The sequence below is a fragment of the Sapajus apella genome, unplaced genomic scaffold, assembly GCF_009761245.1.
Source record: "Sapajus apella isolate SASKATOON/1434 unplaced genomic scaffold, GSC_monkey_1.0 scaffold3, whole genome shotgun sequence".
Lineage (NCBI taxonomy): Eukaryota > Metazoa > Chordata > Mammalia > Primates > Cebidae > Sapajus > Sapajus apella.
This window is the reverse complement of record NW_022436943.1, coordinates 54,112,996-54,134,005: the sequence shown is the minus strand read 5'-3', so window position 1 is coordinate 54,134,005 and position 21,010 is coordinate 54,112,996. Positions and strand designations below refer to the sequence as shown.

The 21,010-nt window shown below is 38.4% G+C and overlaps 1 protein-coding gene across 3 annotated transcripts in view; it reads left to right on the top strand.

Moving 5' to 3' along the window:
• ADCY8 (adenylate cyclase 8) overlaps nucleotides 1-21,010 on the top strand; it is a 261,483-nt gene that overhangs the window by 159,487 nt on the left and 80,986 nt on the right. For 2 of the 3 annotated variants that reach the window (XM_032253684.1, XM_032253691.1), the window contains exon 8: nucleotides 4,303-4,500. The exons of the other annotated variant lie outside the window; for it this stretch is intronic. In XM_032253684.1, coding sequence (XP_032109575.1) covers nucleotides 4,303-4,500 — 198 coding nt within the window. The remainder of the gene's footprint in view (nucleotides 1-4,302; nucleotides 4,501-21,010) is intronic. 3 annotated transcript variants of the gene reach the window in all.

Sequence of the window (21,010 nt, the reverse complement as noted above, 5' to 3'; positions counted from 1 at the left end):
GGAGGATCCAACAATGAAATAGATCACTCCAGCTCTATAACTATGTAAGCTGATTTACAGTGTCTACACGGATGCTTTACAGGGTCTTTAGAGATTTGAGTATGTGATCTCTAAGCCCTAAAATAGGTTTGACTCAACAAAACTGGATGTTTCTAGACAGTACACCTTCAGCCTGTAATCTTGCTGGGAAGAATTTATTTGCTGTGACAAACTGATTAATAAATACAAAATTTTATGGCCATCTATGAAGTGATAGCACCTGCAGGAAAAGCAGGGTTTCACTGGAAACACAGATACAAGACAAGTCCTAAAGAAGAATCTTCTGATCATAAACCAAATGATGAGCTTAAAAGGATTTGTAACTTCCACCAGCCCATTCAAATGCAATTCATATAGAGCTACCTGGCCCTCTCATTATAATTTTCACCAGAATGCCCAGACTGTCAAGCAAGACCCTATCATCAGAAACTCAGTTCAGAAGGAACTCTGGTTCTCACTTGCACTTTGATCTGTCTCAAACACCTGTGAGGGAGGAAGCATTTATGGAAATACCTAAAGATGTCTCCATTGGGAGAAATCTAGGAGCTTTAGTGTCTTTTTGGGAAAAAACTCAGTCATGAGAGGCCATCTCAGCTGCAACCTCTGACATTTCTGCTGCTCCAATCTGACCTCCCAAATATCTAAAACACCAGCTAAAGTAAATAAATAGCATTATTTATTTATACAATCATTGATAACATTATTTATTACATTGCTGCTTCAATCTCACATCCAAATATAAAAAACCCAGCTAACTACACACATATACATATATATTATATATGATTATGTATACTTCAATCATCCATTGAAACATGTGTTCAAATATATGTATTCAATTTTATATATATATATATTTTAGTAAAGTATTATGGCATTTCCTGTTTTCTTCCATTTTTATCCTTTTGTTTTTCCTATTCTTTAGCCAACTGCTTATGGTACTTATGTGAAAGAATTTTGGAGGTCAATTTAATATTGGAATCACATTTGGAAGCTTACCCTATTTTTAAACATGATCTCAGTCTAGCTCACACTGGTGCCATAAGTCTTAAAAAGAGAAAGCCCTATTCTATTAAAAATAGCTTATTCCAGTATGACTCTAAATATACAAATAAGACAAGTTATACATGTCTCCACTACTGATTACAAATGAATCACTGTGAATATATCAGTGTGTGGCTTTTTGATGCTGATAACATTGTCCCACTGAAGGTGACTTCTTAGTAGTCATTACTAATGACTAATGAGATAGAGAGGTATCACAGATAATCCCAAATCATAGTCGCCCCAAAGACATGTATACTTTGCAGTGTACTGGGGGTTAAATGAAAGTAGATGATTTCCTGATATCCCTTTCTAGTTTCAATTTGCTTGCCTACTTGAGTTAATGATGGTCTTCTCTTAAGTACATATTCCCTTAAGAAATGAGGTAGGTGCTAAAGAGATTGCTGGCCAAACGGCACATGTAATTGTCACATGTAATTAACAGAGGAAATGATCCGAAAGGAGATCACTGAAATTTGACTATCTGCATAAAATACCAGGAAAACACTTGCATTGAATAAAAATAATTACATGGACAAGAAAACAATTCTCCACCACATTATTCACATTTTGATGAAAGGAGCTCCTTCCCAACTATTACCTATAACTTGGTGGCAGTGATGAAAGAAAGAAGGATGCCTCTAAATTTCTCTCTCATTTGAAGCGACCACATAAACAGCCAATAGAATGTGGAGAGGAGCAGGGGAGCTTTGAAAGGAGGAGATTTCATTGGTCACTGTTCTACAGAAGTGGCCAATGGCAGCAGAATCCTTCTCTGAATGGACAGATGAATACAGCACAGGCAACCAGGAAGCAATGTCTATTCCCATTTCCAAATGTCCTCTACATACCAGTATTGGTTCCTGCTAACATTTTCACCAATCCACATCAATATGAGAAATATAAGGGCAAAGTAGAGAGTTATTTATTAAACTAAATGTATTCAATGCAAAGCACTGTATTTTATTCTGAGATTGCATCATTCCTGTTGAAGGAAAAAATGCTCTTTCTCTTAGTAAATAATGGTCATATTAAAGAGCTGTAGTTGCTACTGCTGCTGCTGCTACTGTAATTTAAACAAATCAGTCCCAAAACTATTTTTTGAAACTTCCCTCCTCTGTGAAATCCAAAGATCTTACAGTCACTGAAGGCATAAGGGACTGGTGGAGTGGAAAAGCTCAATTTAGTTCAAAGAAGGAAAACCATATACAAATAAAAATATCAGACAGTGAGTGATGCCTAACTATGAATGCACTTAGATGTTGTAGCAGACTTCATCTCCAGCTATTAGATCCCAATTCCAAGCACTTACAAGGGCATTCTGGCACCCCAAAGTCAGAATGTATGGTCAGACAAGGGCAGTTGGAGCATCCTTTCCATCCCCTCTCCAAGACAGAAAATGGAGTTTTGTCACTTTTCATGCTGTGTGAAAAAAACTTCTGCCCAAGAAATCAATGGGAAATCCACCAAGTGGCTGACAGTTCAGCTTCCTCTGCTCTCTGGGATGCTGCACTAAATAGCATTTAATTCCAGGGGCTAAATTCTCTGGCTTCACATGTATCCTGCTGTTCAATTATCTGGAACATTGGTTCCTGCTTCCTTGGGTCTACTCCAGCCCTTCTCCTAACATACCTCCCCCTAACATCTATTTTTTTCTCTGTAGTTGTCTCCTTGGTACTCAGAGCTGAAATTACATGCTTCAGTGGCCTAAGAGCATATACTTTGCTTTCTCGTGTTGGCATATGCAGCTCTATTCTTTATTCTAGGGTTGTTTCAGTAAATTCTAGCCATGATGAGCCCAGGTGTAGAATGCTTTAGACTTTGAATTTATGTTACACTGAATGTCTTCATGAAGGTTAAAATGAAGGGCTCAACAACACCATAAGGAGACTCCTTATGGGGTGGACTGGATGGCTTCCAGAGGTCAAAGCTCATGACTCCAGCTGTGGTCCTGGAGTCAGCAGATCTGGCTTGGTGGCAAATGAGCAAGACTTTCTGAGGCTCATCAATATCCGAGTTTGGCAAGAGGATCTGCAGCGTCCTATGTCACCTCTCACAGGCGCCGTTTGATGACTCTATAATCTTATCTTCATCTAGCCTGTGTTCTAAACATAGCTAAGCTGAGAGGCTGGCAGAGAAAAGCAAATGAAGTGAGTATGTATAGAGGCAGAGAATTTTCACTTTCTTACTCACTCTACATATGTGTGGCATCTTCTACTTTCCCTCAAGAAAATCTCTTGGAAGGATGGGCTGGGCTTCCTTGTCCCTGTATCCTTTCAGGTCTAGGTCCGACTCACATATTTTTTTTTTTTTTTTTTTTTTTTGGTCTAAGAAACTGCCTTAAATTGGTGCTGTGAGTGAACACTGCATTTGGCTAGATCCAGCCAGATAATCTTATCACAGCTACTGAATCACCAGGAGAAAAGGTCTCCCTGCCAAACCTGGTGTCTCTTCAGAAGCCAATACAGTTTCTGCATCCATGTATCCATATCCAGTGACCAACCATGGTGGTTATGCCTTTCCCCGTCTCGTGCTGTGTAACCCTGTGAAATGGTGGGAGACTGCAACTTGCTTGCATTTTTTACCTAAAAGAAGTTACAAACATATATCTATACAAAGATATAGATATATAATGGCCTATATATTAATAATGCTGGGGGAGGGACATATCAGCAACGTATTAAAATTTAACAATCTTTATCAAGTTTAAGGAGCAGATTCTGGCACATTTGGCTGTCTTTCTATGAGCAATGCTAAAAAAAAAAAAAAAAAAAAATGCAAGCCATAAAACCCCAAGTCTCTAAACCACCATTAAATGAAAGGTCACACGAAAATGTGGAATCTACTCAGTTGGAGATGATCATTTTTGTGGACTTTTAACATATATTTACTTTCTGTTATTTTTTTGGTTCTCTTTCTCTCATACCCAGGTTGTGCCTGGCTAGAGAAAGGGTCTTGATTAACATTTCTAAGCCAACAACTCTCCAAATACCTCAACCAAAGGAATTCAGTGTGCCTACACAGAGAAAAGGAATATTTTGCCAGGTTGTACTTCTCTGCATCAAATGCTATCAGATCGACTACTGTAGGTTTCACTGAATACAACTGCATGGAATGCTATTACTGTTTGCAATGCAACATGATCTAAAAACATTGCATTTCTTTTTTATGTAAAGGGGACTAGCAGGTTTATTGTGTTTGCATGTGCTTTCCCCCTAGACTCTGGCTGCCCTAACAAGAAATTCAATAAATCTGCTTCCAAACCATCTTGCACAAGCTTTGCATGTCCAGTCTGGGCCTGAGGAAATTAACAAGAGAATAGAACATACCATCGACTTGCGGAGTGGCGATAAATTGAGAAGAGAGCATATCAAGCCATTCTCACTGATGTTTAAAGACTCCAGCCTGGAGCATAAGGTAGAGCTGGGTCTCCACAGCGGCTCTTTTTCTGAGTAAATTGTTGTAAATGTTCACGGGACTAGAGAGAGAGCCCAGGGGCTGTGGTTTTGGTTTCTTTGTTTGTTTGCTTTGGTTTGGTACTGTCTTTAATTTTTCTCCTTGAAAATCATGAGTAGACTGAAAGCCATGAAAGGAGATGCTGGTTAGATTAAGAGAACGTCAGCTTGCTCTTTAAGGAAAAGAAGACTAAAAGAATAAAGACTCCTTTAACTCAGTACGCATCAAAAGAGTTTCTTCCACTCTGAGATTATTAAGCCACGTAGCATTAACAGCCACTTACCTTTGCTTTTAGATGAATTCACATCAGCTGCAACCATTTTAATGTAATAAATGAGGACACCCAATAGCTTGATGTAAGCATCAGTGATAAACACTGTCTTTCTTAGATTTTAGACATCTATTCTCCCATTTTCCCAGTTGTCTGCTGCCTTGGAGTCCCCTGACCTAGGCATAGTAGAAAGAAGGTGGGTTGTGGATTCAGAGTCAAATTTGAATTCCACCTCTGCCACTTTCTTGCTATGTGACCTTTGTTAAGTAACCTCTCTGAGCATGAGTTCCTCTCTGTACAATGAGGATAATGAATGCGCCTACCTCATGGCGAATATGAAAGTCTCCAAGACAATACCTTGATTAGGTAAAGTGTTCAAAGATGGCAACTATCACCACATTAATGGCGACTTTTTCCATTTCCATCCCCCACCTCAGCTTTGAACTGGAGAGGGGAGTGGGAAGACGGGGTGCTGACCCTGCTTAACTGGATTGCTCCTTTGCGCTGATGGAAGCTGACAGACCTTCCTTGACTGAGCACAAGGGGTGCCTGGCATCTGCAGGAGCCTCCGGCAGGAACAGCAGGGAATCTACAAGCAAATTTCAGGAGTTTGATTCAATACTCTGTAAAGCTCCAGTGAGCAATTTTTTTGAGAGTTTGTTCAGCTGCCTGGGAGATTTGCTTTCCTTGGTTTAGAGAATTCACAATTCTGTGCACATACACCATCCCCAATGAGTTTCTTTGGTAACTACCTAAAGATTGCAGACTCCAAAATTAATACCTTCACCTGCAGTTCCAATTTGAAATGGATTGTGTCTATGCACTAACAAAAGGAAAAGAAACATTTTGCCTCACTCGACCCCCCACAAAAAAAGTAGCAGACACACTTCTCTAATTCACCATATTATTAAGGGCTTAAGGTCCAAATTAAATGTGTTTTCTTTCCTGGTTACTGCATTGAAGAAGCTAGGATGAAGAGCAGATAGCTTTATGAAGAATCTTCTCAATTAGCTTGCGTAAATACCTGTGTCCAGAGCTATACAAAATGCTTTTATCTATTTTTGCTAAAGATATATTTGCTTCTCTAATAATCTAACCCCTGCATACTATAGTTTCTAGTGTGCTTTATTTAATAGCATTCACATCTCATCTGCAGCCATCTGGTATTGGAGCAGAAATGGACCTAAGGGAGGCACAGCATGCCTGAGGTTGATTTCTGTGTCTAGGGAAGATTCTTCCACAAGAGCCAGAGGACAGCACCCTGAACAAACACAGGACTTGCCCATAGACAGTCTAACCACAGGCCACCTGTCCTGTGCTAAGCATTGCATGGGTTCCCCCAGTGGTGATGGCAACAGGACACATCAGAAAACACTCACTCCTCTCCTGCCACAGAGATATTTTTCATTGACTCTTGCTCTGAGACTATCTCTAAGGACTGTGTTACTGCTGAACAGAGAATATATCATAAGTATTCATTGGGTATTTAGTAAGTACAAGGCACTATTTCTAAGCTGTCTGCATAAATCAACTGACAACAGTAATATAAAGTAGATGTTATTATGAGCCTCATTTTATACTTGATGAAAGGAGACATGGAGAAATTATTATGAAGCTTTTCCAAAGTCAAACTGTCAGAGAGGGACTGAAATCTGAGCCCACGGTGATGCCATAGTCACTGCTCTTGTCTGCCTCTGCCAGGAGTCCCCAGGACTTGATTTTCCAGGGTTTCCTACGAAGAAGAAGAGGACAATCCTGTGCTGTCTTCATTTTCCTTTTGTTGAACTTTGGGTGTGGTGGGAGGCACAGAGAGGGAGGTTACACGAGAGGTTAAGTAGAAAAGGGTTCTAGAGCTATAACAAAATTAAAACAAGACTTTCAAATACATAGGATTCCAGAATCAGAAAATAGTATTAAGATGCATTTTCTCTGTGCTTGCTGTTATATATATCAGTTTACTATTTCACTTACTAAAGAGAAAACTTATCTTCCAAGAGGTTAAGTAGAGATCTTAGATCTCAAAATCCAGCTACCGTAAAGGTGTCATCAACTGCAAGATGCTCTATTTTCTATGCAGCACTCAGAAAGGAAAAAACCCTCAATATGGGTTGCTAAGAGGAAACGCACACACACACACACACACACACACACACACACACACACACACACAAGCTGGGCTTACACCCCTAGGGTAAGGTTGTGGGGGTTGGGGGACAGGTGAGACATCACTCTTAAACAAGGGCAGTGAGGAAACTCACACGCCTATACGCTTATATTGATTAAATAAAAGAAAGAAGCTCCCCAAGCATTTAAACTTCAAAATGGAATCTGCATAGATTTGCTGCAGACTTCACCTCCAGGAATTCACATTCTGAATGTGGACCAAAAAAAAAAAAAATTCTCAAGCAGATAATTGAATTTAAAATGATCCTGGGTTGATATTGCCACCTGGTGGCCAACAGAAGCAATTGCAAACCTCCCTTGAAAGAACTCAAGATTTTAAGATTCCGCTGATAAGATGCATGCTGATTTTAGAGATGTTAAGGTGCTCATTTTAAAGGTAAATTGTGCATTTTATTAATTATATATATTAGAATTTTTAAAATACATATAATATTTATGATTCTAAAGCTTCTTCTCTTTCCGCTTCCCTACCCTCCTTCTTGGGAACAAGTCTGGACCATAGAAGTATGTTTTCTGAATGGAAAAACAGAAATGGAAATAATTGTTCCCTTGCAATCTTTGTGGGAAAGAAAGAGCTTTATTCTGTTTGAACAATAAGAAGACACATGAATAAGGGAACCCTTTCCACCTTTATGAGTGAATTCGAGAACAATGAAATGTTTAAACACTAAAATGAATGAAGCTCCATTGAAATGTATAGAAATATTATTCAGACATTCCCTGGTCAGTTTGCCTATAACACTTGGCATATCTATCCACAGCATTATGTGAAACAGGACTTTTATCTACTTCATGGTATTACATAAATACTTGTTGAATGAAAAAGGAAATGAATAAAGACTCAGTTTAAGAAGGTTAGGGAAGACTGCCTCACCCCTATAGCTGTTATCAGGATATTTTTTGTAAATCCTAAGAGCCAAAAGGCATGGGTCAATTTTGATCTGACTCTTTTCAGTGGAGTTTCAGGGGAGAATAAAAGTTCGGTGTACTCCCAGTCATGGAATTTCAAAGGTGGTTCACTCCCCGCTCCCTCACAGGAGTCTTTTGAGTTAAGCTTCAGAACAGTGTGCTCATGACTCATGTGGCTTAGCCAGCACAGCTTTCCTTCCCTATTCCTTGGATTCCTTATCTGTGAAATGAGGACGTTGGACCTTTTCAGCAGTTAATGCTATGAATCCATGAATTTCCTATGACCATAGTGGCCATATGTCCTGGTTTGCAGGGGGACAGTAGTAGATGCCTGTTTTTACAATGTAAAATTAGTATCACCTCCTTTCACCCTCAAAAATCACCCAGTGTAGATGATACGTAACAAGTCATGCAACCCAAGGCTTGAGCCTCAGCCAGGTTAGAATTGGTGACTCAACATCTTCCTTCACTACCCAGTCAACCCATCAGGACTTTCTAAGCAGACCTCTGGATAAGAGAAAGGGGACCCATTCCAGTTGCCAAAGGCCCTCTTCAGCTCCACCCAAACTTCACAGATAAATCCTTTGCACTTCTTTAGTCAGACTAAAAATTTCCTAAGTAGGCTTACAGATCTCATGGGCAAGCAAAAATCAGAACTATGGTAAAGAGAGGTAGAAAACATAATATATTTGTCAGAAGCTATAATCATATTGGATATTTTCTTATTAAAAGAAGAATGGATTTTCACTAATAAAAGTTTATACTAAGTATAAGGCCAAAAGAAAAAAAAAATGAAATCTCTTTGGATCTTTCAACCCAGGGTAACCACTGTTACCATTTTGGCATCTGTCATTCTGGTCTTACAGGAGTGTGAATCTACAGACTTAGGTACACAATGTATTAATCCATTTTCATGCTGCTGATAAAGGCATACCTAAGACTTGGCAATTTACAAAAGAAAGAGTTTTATTGGACTTACAGATCTACATGGCTGGGAAGGCCTCACAATCATGTTGGAAGGTGAAGAAGAAGCAAGTTACATCTTACATGGCTGGCAGGAAGAAGAGAAAGAGAGCTTGTTCAGGGAAACTCCCATTTTTAAAACCATCAGATCTTGTGAGAACCATTCACTATCACGAGAACAACATGGGAAAGATCCACTCCCGTGATTCAGTCATCTCCTACTGGGTCCCTCCCACAACATGTGGAAACTATGGGAGCTACAAGAGGAGATTTGGGTGGGGACACAGAGCCAAACCATATCAGCAACTTTTACAAAAATAGATCACTGTATGCACAGGGCTTTGTAACATAGTGTTAAACATTATTTGCTTTAGCTTTTTTCCCCATTATTAAATATTCTATTACACAATAATTTTAGTATTTACATACTATCTCATTGCACATTTTAACCATTTCAGGCTTTTTAAAAAAAGTTTTTCACTATTATAAATTACAAATAAGGTTGCAATGACTATTCTCATGGTTAAATTATGCATTTTTGCTTATTTATTTTTTAGGATAAAATCCTAGGGATGAGTAAAAGAGAAACCACATTTAAAAGCACTTGATAATCATTTTGAAATTGCCCTCAAAAATTATGCTTATACTTTTTTTAAATTGCCAATTTGATAAGAAGTAAAAAGCAGCACCTGCCTGGCATTTGTGTTTATTTTTAAAACTATTATTGCAGTTGAAGGTTTGTCAGTACATGTTTTGGCCCTTACATTTCTCCTTTTGTGATTTGCACATTTCTAGTACCTTAGTGTTATAATTTACACATTTGTCTTCTTCACTGCTCATCTTTCACTGCAGTACTCACCTTTGTCTTACTAATTTGTGAGGTTTCTTTACATACTGAGGAGCTTAACCTTTATCACTTATCTAGGGCTTTTCCATTTTCAGAGCGCTTACAAGAAAGTGATGTTTCTCAGCCTCTGGTCCTCACTTCTCTTCTGGAACAAGGCTCTGAATGAAACTTAGGATAGGGAAATCAATTAATTACAATTACATATGGATGTTTCCAAGCCAGAGTAGCGAACCCAAAACTTTAGCATCTTAGGAAAGCTTAATAACATAGGAACACTTATTTGGAATAATTTAATTAAGCTAAGTGTTCCAAAAACAATGTTATCACCTTAGAATAAGGTAACTTCCTCATCTTGAATAAAGATTAAGGTATGTTTAGTATATACTTCAAAAGTGACTGAGAATTTATGCTTTGGATATGGGCATTTTTGTGGGTAAAATGTTATAATCAAGCCACATTAAGGAAGATTAAAATTCCTTCCTTCTTTTAGTACTGGTATTTTACCTCTTAATTCTTAATTGTTTTGAGAAAAGGCCTCCTTTGTCCTTGTGACAAATGTATGTACTAAAACTATCTTTGTCCAAGGCTAATCATTTCCAACTTAAGAATCACCTGAGGATCTTGTTTGAAACGCGGTACTATGCCATCGCTCTGCTCCCAAGATTCTGATTTTGCAAGAAGACCTGCATTTTGCTAAACACTCTTTTTGGGGTTTTGTTATTCTAGGTTGCTGGCCTTCTTTCTCTGTCCTTGATTGAGCATGAGACTTAGGCTGGTCACTTGCCCACATCTTCAGAGATCAGCTTACATCATAAAGCCCCCAGGTCCTCACTCAGGAGTAGTGTGGCTTTTAACAAATCTAGAGAGGATGTCTCCATGAGGCTAATAAGGACCACAGTCTTTGGGATCAAATAGGTCTCAGTTCAAGTCTCACTTTGGAAATAGAGGTGGGCATAAAAGACAGTTGATTAGTTTTCTAATTAATAATGGGTAATGGCAAGTTGTTATATTTCTGTTACTCAAATGGACACCCACATACACGTATAAAATCCTCATTTTGCTCGTCAGTATTTAGTCTTTGTTGAAAGACAGAGGAAAGAACATAGACTGGATTCCTGACTTGAACCCAATTCCAGCCAGTTACTGGTTAGGTGATAAAAAGCAAAGGGCTTGATCTCATTGAAATGAGTATGATTGTCTGCTCTTAGGGGTTGTTGTGAAAATTAAATGGCACAATATTCATATAACAGAAGCTTGGATAAATGCAATAGTCTTTCTTTTCCCTTGTCCTTCTAATTCATCCACTGCCGATCCAAAGCTGCACAAGGCTAAACGCTCTGTAAGATTTATCTTAGAGCTTTCCCTTAAAAAACAAAACAAAAATGCAACTTCATTGAAAATGGTGGGAAGGGCCAATTTTGATGTGTCTGTGTCCCAGGATACCAGGGTTCCAACCTTCATTAATCTTAGCAAGTACAGCCTTCTAGCTCATTGGAAGCAGTGGTTCCAGCAATCTCCCAGGATCATTGGAGCACAAGCAGTGACCACCTTGGCCTCTGAGATGTGTTTAAATTTGTAGGTGTCATTCACTTGTCTTTTCTTTGAATTATTTTATTATTCCAACATCCTTATTATCACTATCTTCTAAATAAGATGAGAAAGATTGTTTCTCTCTTCAAGGATGACTGGTGTTTCATCATTATCAAAGACCGTGCTTTTCTTCCTGTGAGGACAAGCCAGCCAAGGTAGATATTTCATGCAGGGATTTATTTATGCTCCTGCAAAGATTGTCCTTCCATCCTCACTTCTTGTGGTTCCCAGGGAGTTCATCAGGCATGGCTCAGAGAATTCACTCTAGTGATTCTTGGAAGTGCATCCAGCAGAACTCAGAGCATATTTATGCTATTGATTTTTGGGAAGTTCATCAGGAACAGCTCAGAGCATGCAGTCTGCTTGGTTTGCATTCTGTTTGTGTCCACTCCATTGGGCATCTCATACTGAGATGCTATAAGAAGGCATAAAGCCTCACAGCTTCTGTGCCCTGGGAACTTATACACTGGCCTGTGATCTGGGAACTTCTCATCCTAAAAATGGGCATGATAATGGTCACTTTGCAAGGTGGTGCAGACGAAATGCAGATAATACATAAGGGTCTTGGGGGCTGCAATGAATTGCAACTGAGGCAGCAATGTGACAAGGAAACTGATATTTGTTGAACACTTACTACCATATCAGGCCCTATCATGCCTATTTTAAATGTTTTGCCTCATTTTACTTAAGTGTCACAATATCCTTTAGGTAGGCACTGATTATACTATTTGACAGGCAAGGGAGCCTCAGAGAGCTTGAGTAGTTTTTCCGAGGACCACAGCAATAGAAGGCAGCAGAGTGGGGATTCAAATAGAGTTCACTGGCTCTCCCAAGCTATTCTACCAATTTTGTGACACCTTGAAAAATCCTGTCCCTTTCCTAAGCGCCATATTTCATATAGTTTGAAATTCGTGAAAGATGCAGCCAGCAGGTTGCAAGGGAGGTGTTATACAGCAATGCACATAGCAAATATACCTTAGAGGTAAAAACTAAAACAAAGTTAAAACCATGAACATTTCTTTTATCCTCTATTCATGCCCCCATCCCCCGACACACACCCACAAACATGCACACATGTATACATTCATAGGCATACACATTTACAAACAATCCACCTCATGTTTCTGGCAACAGACAGAATCTTGATAAAGGCAGCCTGAAAACGAAGGCAACTCTATCACCCCATCTATCAATGAACATGTGAGAATCAAATAAGTGAATACATAAACGTACTTTTTCTCTTAGGCCAGTGGGAGAAGGAGTGACGAGTCTCCAAACCACCCTTGAACTGTCTATCCCAAAAAAGCTGATCAGTTTGAGCAATCAAGGAGGTACTTTTAGGACAAGATGGCTCAAGAGAAGACAAAGCCAGAGACAGCCTCCTAGAAAGATGAAACCTGGCTAGGAGCGGTGGCTCACGCCTTTAATCCTAGCACTTTGGGAGGCTGTGGCGGGCGGATTACTTAAGGTCAGGAATTCGAGACCAGCCTGGCCAATATGACAAAATGCTGCCTCTACTAAAAATATAAAAATTAGCTGGGTGTGGTGGCATGCACCTGTAATCCCAGCTACTCAGGAGGCTGAGGCACAAGAATCGCTTGAACCTGGAAGGCAGAGGCTGCAGTGAGCCAGGATGGCACCACTGCACTCCAGCCTGGGTGACAGAGAGAGACTCCACCTCAAAAAAAAAAAAAAAAAAAAAAAAAGAAAAGAAAAAAAGATCAAGTGTACATTAAACAAAAGTTGAATGAGCTTCAGTTTTTACACACAAGCTTTTTCCAGTTTTATATTATGATAACTATTGTAAATAGTGCTTACTATGAACCAAGTTCTGTGCTGAGTATTTTCTAAAACATTCATTTAATGTTACTTCTTTTTTTGGTTAGCAGCCACGTAAGACCAAGGATTTGCCACACAAGATAATCTTTAGATAATTATTTGGCTGAGTACAATTGGCTCTTAGCTATGTCCAGAATGTCTCTCAATTTTTTTCTGTCATTGATAAAGAAAATCAAAGTTAAATGGAGGCTTTAAAAATTTCAAGAAAAACGTATCATAAACTCTAAAATGTTTCTTACTTTATCCCATCAACTTTTACTGGAGTTATAATGATTATAATAAAATAATAAAGGAGAAATCTGGGCAAAGAAAAGAAGGCTAAGCAAATGAATGAATTTTCTGATGGGTTAGGATGCTGGAATCTACAATTAGGTAATGAGCAAAATGTACATTTCTGTCTTGGAGACATTCAAAATTTGTTGAACCACTCCATGTCTTATTTAGATGAGCAGGAAGAGGAACACGGAGCATGAATGGTCCCAGGTTTTCTCTTGCATTTTTCTAAATCATATGTATACTAATCACTTTCTTGATTTTATTATTAACATAATTTTTAAATATTTATTCTGTCATACATCAGGCTGCTCTTGAGTTTTTACTACTCTAGTAAGTCCCAAAATAGTATGAATATCTTGGGTTCCTTCTTCATGCATGAAAGATGGGTTTCAAAGAGGCTTAGGGAAGAAAGCCATCCCTTAGTCAGAGAGCAGCCTTGTAACACTCCTTTATTGTCTTGATATTACCTTGCAAAATTACAGCTGTTTCTACCACTCTCTAGGTAATCAAATGATATCAAGTGCCATTTTGTATATATTTTTTAATCAGACCAATTAGCAAGCCACAGTCCCATAAAGCCAGTATTTTCAGAGTCAGAAGTGCCAATTTCACCTGTAATAGCATAATATAGAATTATAGAATTATGAGGCCATTGACCTGGTCACTGAAGCAATTTTAATGCTTCATGTGTAGACATCATTATTATCTACAACCAGGGACTTCTAGGTAAAGAATGTAGGAATAGTTACCACTTTGTTGGCTTCTCCATGGATGGGGGCTGGGGTGGGGGGCTAGACCACCCAAGAAAGGAAGAACTCTTCCTCCCAAGGATGGAAGATTTGGGGGAGGGTGAGCTGGAAGAATGGTGGTTTGGAAGGTTCTTAAAAGTTCTTGAAATTCTCATGCACCCAGTCTAACCCCACTACCAAGAAAGAGTATTAGAAGATGTATTACCACCGTAGGGTCTTCTGCCACCCCTGGGCAGGTGTCCTCCCAGCCTTGCACTTCTGAAGCCATCAATCTTAAATACATGTTAGCATGTTTCCTTCTGAGTCAACAAAACTTGATTAAATCCACCTTTGTCCAAAGGTCAATTTACTTGGGAAGAAGTATGTCAGTGAGAAATTCTGCACACCCACCTGTCACTCATAGAATTGCTCCTAATAACGATGTTATCGGAGTAGGAACCAAGATAGAGAAGATGGCCTATTTCAGAATTTAAAAATTATTGAAAATTAATCTCATTGCAATTATGCCTTTTATCCAAATGGTCTATTTTAAGCATGCTCTAGGCTACTGCCATGCTACAAAATGCATGAATTTAACAACAGAATGCTGGTGAAATTTCTTCATCCACTAATGCAAAAGAACAGATTATCCCAGTTGAGAATTTTCTTTAACAAATGTTTTAATATATACTAATAAAAGATGTGCTAGGAAATTTTTTCTTCAAACTAAATTTATCCAAAGATGAAATGGGCTCCCAAGCAAGGAGTTGATTTCCCCCAACACTGGAAATATTCAAGCAGGAGTTAACGGCTCATACCTGAGAGATATTACTGAGTTAAACTGGCATTAGTAAAGGTTGGACCAAGATGACAAGTACAATTCACTCCACCTAGTAGATTCTGTAATCTCACCCATTATATAATCTTGGGTAAAAAGACAGAGTACAGTTATAGTTTAGACAATTAACTAGATAATTGTTTTAGTTAGAGGCATCTTCTACGTCTTGTAGAAATGTAAGAATTTTTCAGTGCCTTTTAGCTTATAGTCAAAATAGAGTATCTAGGAAACCACTGTGATTTTCCTCCCCCTCACCTAGGCAGAGTTTTTAGGACTATCCCAGGCATGAAAATATGGAAGTCTAGAAGTTCTATCACATCTGTAAGCAAATTTCCCTGATCATCTCTCTGTGGATAAGGAATCTGAAATGGATTTTTTTTGCATGTGATTGGACTTGGGTTTCCCAGCTTTTTTGTGGTGGATCTAAAAAATCCATTGACCTTCACGACTCTGATTTCATTTCTGAATATGTCTTTCAAGAGAATTCACGGCCAGAATCCCCAGACATGAACAAAATGAAACACAAGTTTATCCTGCTCTCCTTCCTTGGAAGTAACAAGTCTCTACTTCAATCAAACCAAATAGAAATTTTCATTTTTGAAACAATTTCCTTATCATTTGAAGATTGTAGTCTGTCTTCTTCTGTTGCATTTAAATAAAATCTACTGTCTTTTATTTTCTTCCCTATTGTCAGGTCACCCATCCTGGCCTAAAAAGGGGACTCATTATTTTGCATTGCATTGTGCTGGATCCATTCATCAATCCTCCAATGTGGAGGATCCATTCATCAATTAAGAAAATATAGTAGTGGCATTTTATTAAACTAATTTTTAGGCTGTTTCTTTTTTCTTTTTCTTTTTTTTTTAAAGAAAGAAAGAAAAAAAAGAATGAAGGAGAGGAAGAAAGGGGAAGAGGAAGAGGGAGAGAGAACGGGGGTGTTGCTTTATTGCCTGGGCTAGAATGCAGTCTAAAAAATGGGTATGCCTATAATTGTGCTTAGAGACATGAAAAAAAAATGAGGGAAGAAAATAACTAACAAGCAGCCAACCAATATTTAAATAGGTGTGATGTGGTACTGATAATAGTGTATATTTTGTGTATTTAAAGTGGAGAGTTCTATAAATGTTAATTAAGTCTACTTGTTCTGGATCTGAGTTCCAGTTCTGGATATTGTTATTAACTTTCTGTCTCATTGATCTGTCTAATATTGATGTTGAAGTCTCCCACTATTATTGTATGGGAGTCTAAGTCTCTTTATAAGTCTTATATATCTGGGTATTCTTGTATTGGGTGTGTATATATTTAGGATCTTTAGCTCTTCTTGTTACATTGATCCTTTTATCATTATGTAATATCCTTCTTTTCTTCTTTTGATCTTTGTTGCTTTAAATTCTATTTTATCAGCAAAAATTGCAACTCCTGCTTTCTATTTATTTATTTATTTTTGCTCTACATTTGGTTAGTAAATCTTCTTTGCATGTGAGGTGGGTCTGGATGCAGCATACCAATGGGTCTTGGCATTTTTTACCCATCTGTGTCTTTGGATTGGGGGATTTAGTCGATTTGAATTTAGAATTAATAATAATGTATGTGAGTTTAGTACTGCCATTTAATGTTAGCTGGCTGTTTTGCCCATTAGTTAATATAAATTCTTGATTATGTTGATGCTCTTTATTTTTTGGCATTTTTTAGAAAGGCTGATACTGGTTGTTCCTTTCTATATGTCGAGGTTCTTTCAGAAGCTCTTGTAAAGCAGGCCTGGTGTTGATGAAGTCTCTGAGTGCTTGCTTGTTCACAAAAGATTTTATTTTTCCTTCGCTTATGAAGCTTGGTTTGGCTGGATGTAAAATTCTGGGTTGAAAGTTCTTTTCTTTAAGGATGTTGAATATTGGCCCCCACTCTCTTCTGGCTTGTAGGGTTTCTACTGAGAGATCTGCTGTGAGTCTGATAGGCTTCCCTTTATAGGTAACCCGATCTTTCTCTCTGGCTGCCCTCAGTATTTTCTCTTTCATTTCAACCCTGGTGAATCTGGCCATTATGTGCCTTGAGGGTGGTCTTCTTGAGGAATATCTTTGTGGTGTTCTCTGTATTACCTGGAGTTGAATATTGTCCCGCCTTGCTAGGTTGGGAAAATTTTCCTGAATAATATCCTGAAGCATATTTTCCAGCTTGGATTGATTCTCTTCATCACATTCAGGTACACCTATCAAACGTAGATCAGGTCTTTTCACATAGTCCCATATTTCTTGGAGACTTTGCTCGTTCCTTTTTATCCTTTTTTCTCTAATCTTGTCTTCTCGTTTTATTTCATTAAGTTGGTCTTCGACCTCTGATATCTTTTCTTCTGCTTGATCAATTCAGCTGTTAAAAGTTGTGCATACTTCGTGAAGTTCTCGTGTTGTGTTTTTCAGCTCCATTAATTCACTTATATTCCTCTCTAAATTCTGTATTCTTGTTAACATTTCGTCAAACCTTTTTTCAAAGTTCTTAGTTTCTTTGCATTGGGTTAGAACAAGTTCTTTTAATTCACAGAAGTTTCTTATCATCCACCATTTAAAGCCTGGTTCTGTTAATGGAACACACTCGTTCTCCATCAGGCCTTGTTCCGTTGCTGATGAGGAACTGTGATCCCCTGTAGAGGGAGAGGCATTCAGATTTGGGTATTCTCAGCCTTTTTAGGCTGGTTTCTTCACTTCGTTATAGATTTATCCATCTGTGATCTTTATAATTACCATCTTTATAATTGGGTTTCTGAGGGGACATCCAACTTGTTGATTCCCAGCGCTAAAATCTGAGCAACTCACTGTGCCGGCCAAAACAGCGGCGTTAAGATTGATGGTGCTTTTCTGACTCTGCACCAAGAACCGCCGCACCAAGGCAGTGGCAAAACCGCCTCGCCGGCCACAAGAGTTGCGCTGGTGACCCGTGGGGCTCCTCCGCTGGGAATCTCCTGGTGCGTGAACAACAAAAATTCGTCTGAAAGTGTGGCATCCTCTCGTTCTCTGCGCATTCACTGGGAGCTATAATCCTGAGCTGCTAGTGATCAGCCACCTTGGATCTCTCTCCTTCTTAGGCTGTTTCTAATGTCCTTTTTTTTTTCTATAAACAGGATTTTAATATTAGTATAAATAGACCACAGTATTACCAAAAAACTGTAAGGACAGAGCGTGGAAAACAGATTTTGAAATCCGTGCATAGAGCCTCTCCTGGGCTGCTGCCTGTCCTGTCCGGCTGTGCTGCAGGGAATGCTGGAAGGGCAGGAATGCTCCTCTAGGGGGCGTTCTAATGTCCATTCTTTACCTGTTTGTTTCACTTTCATTCTAAGATTGACATAGGCTCATATTTTTAACACATTCCCTTTCTTTGTATCATTAAATTACATCACTGAAATATACCAAAGAAACCTGATCATGCATCTATGAACAAGATCGCCTTACTCTGAAAGCAAGGTAGAGCAGCCAGTGAGACCATGCACTCTAGAACAAAACTCTTTGAATTCTCTCTGTGTGATCTGTGAAGGTGTTGTTGAGTTGCTCAGATAATCGAATACTCAGTTTCTTTATCTACAAAATGAGGGTACGATAAACAAGACCTTCCTCAAGTGTTGTAATAATTAAATGAGAACATTCATGTAAAGTGTGAAGCATAGCACCAGCCTTGCACTAGGTATTAGTCATTATTATTAAAATTTCTTACTCGAGATTTTCAACCTTTTTCTGAATCAACCAAGACCCTACATGTTGAAAAATAATAATATTCCAAATTCTAATCTAAGATCTCCAAGGAAGTATTTGTAATTTGTTCCAAGTGTCTGAATTTTGTCACCAACAACTGACTATGACAAGCTCTTTTACCTATCTGATCCTCAAGCTTATCTGAAACATATATATCTTAAATTCTTATATGAAATGTGTGTGTGTGTGCACGTGCATGTGTGTGTGTGTGAGTGATTGCCAAGTTCTCTTGTAGATAAAGGGCTCAGTAAATTATAAGGGTTCACAGGTCATTTCCAAGAACAGTTTTCCTAAAGATCGCAGAAAAGTTAAGAATTCTACCCAGTGGTGGGTAATCTTTCAAGAAGCATGGGGAAGAATGAGGGCAGGGTCTTCTCCCAAGTCAAAACACCACACATGAGTTACAATTTCTTTAGAAGAGTCCTTTAAAACATGGTGGACCAATCAGTCAACAACATTTTTGGGGTAACCACTGAGTGCAAGGTACAATTCTGTACAGAGGAATAGAAGACAACATTCTGCCAGGCAACACCATTGAAAAGGCAAGCTTCACATAGATGAAAGTACAGAAATGAAATAAGTATGATTAATTGGTTGACAGTCGAAAACATTTATATAGCATTATCATGTGCAAGGCACTGTTCTAAGCACTTTGTATATATTGCCTCATTTCATCCTCCCAGTAACCCTTATGAGATAATTCCTATTATTATATCCATTTTCTAGATAAGAAAACTGAGACATAGAAAACTTAATGATGTTGTCCAAGGATGCATAGTTGTTAGTGCTGGGATCCAAATCTGGTTAATCTAGCTCTTGATTAGTTCATGCTCACAACTGAGATATAAAAGGATAAGAGGGGCCAGTTGAGGACAGAACAGGGATGAGATGAGGAGTGTCTAACTTTGATAGGCATAAGCACACAACTAACTTAAAGCTATGAGCCAGAGTGTTCAGACCTTTACCAGTCAAGAGGAAGTGAAATGAATCACTACTCAATCTCAGTACTCTATCATTCTGAGCCAATTAGGAATTTTCTTGTTGAAGTCCTGCTCTCCTTATATTTCCAAAGTAATAATGCACCACATTCTGAAACCCAGTATTTTATATTTGGTGGACGTCAACTTCACAAGTATTATAAGATTCTTCTTTTATGCAGCTATGCTATGCTAGTTCAAACAGAAAAATAATAGAATGCTTCAGCATTGCCAAACTTATGAACTATATTAATGTTCCCATTTGACAGATAAGAAAAGTGAGGTTCAAAGAAATTAGCTTTGCTCACAATAAAATAGTGACAGATCTAAAAGCAAAGTGAGTCTTTATACTTTGTCTCCACCCAATTTGCCATCTGAAGAAAATGGAAAACATAATATCTTATGCAATTTTAGTCTGGACAAATGATGATTATGTCACATTTTTTTAAGTCATCAGTAAAAAACATTCATGAAAGGAGTCACAGAGACTTATGCTTGGGATCTATAAAAAAGGATCTTTTCATAGGATCAAGGGCCAATAATGGAAAGGAAGCCATTGCAAAGGAATGAACTCTCAGGGTCAGGCTCTCAGAATGTTCAAGTTGATGGTGTTTAGAACCCCGAGATGCCCTGCTCAGGATAAGAGAAAAGAAACTCACTTTCCCAGATAAAGCAGAAAAGATCATCAGATGAAAATTAACAGACATTTGGGTTGACATCATGAATGTTATGAGAAGGATTTCTGAATTTGGAAGGCAATGATCAATTACAACTCCAAGATGCTGTGAGGATGGTAGTGATGATGACAGGTGGTGATGATGATGATGGATGGCATAAAAAAAGAAAAGGAGAAATTTTAGTGTACTGATTAACTACACTAAAATTATTATTGCTGTTTTTAAAATTTCATTATCAAATCTATGCAACCAGGCTGGTTTAAAATTAATCAGCCAACAAAGAATAATTAGATCCTCTGTAATTGATTGTTAGAAGGAATTCAGACATTTATCTTTCTTTGAATTAACTGCTTTGTGGCTAATTCATTTGCAAGATGCTTTGTGTAGGCCTCTATGATTGTGATCTGTTCTTGGGTAGCACTATTAGTACCTATTAATCGTATGGGTTTTCTGTGGTTTTATCAGGATTGAGGATGGCATAGAGTGATTCTTCAGAGCCATGTTCCTGGTTCCCCTCCAGATAACAAGCAGGTTGTCAGCAAGTGGACAGAAGCCTCGATACTGAAGAATAGAAAAAGCATTGCCCTGCAAAAGCAATAAATGTGCAGTCTCTGAGCAGCACTGTGCTTCACCTAGAG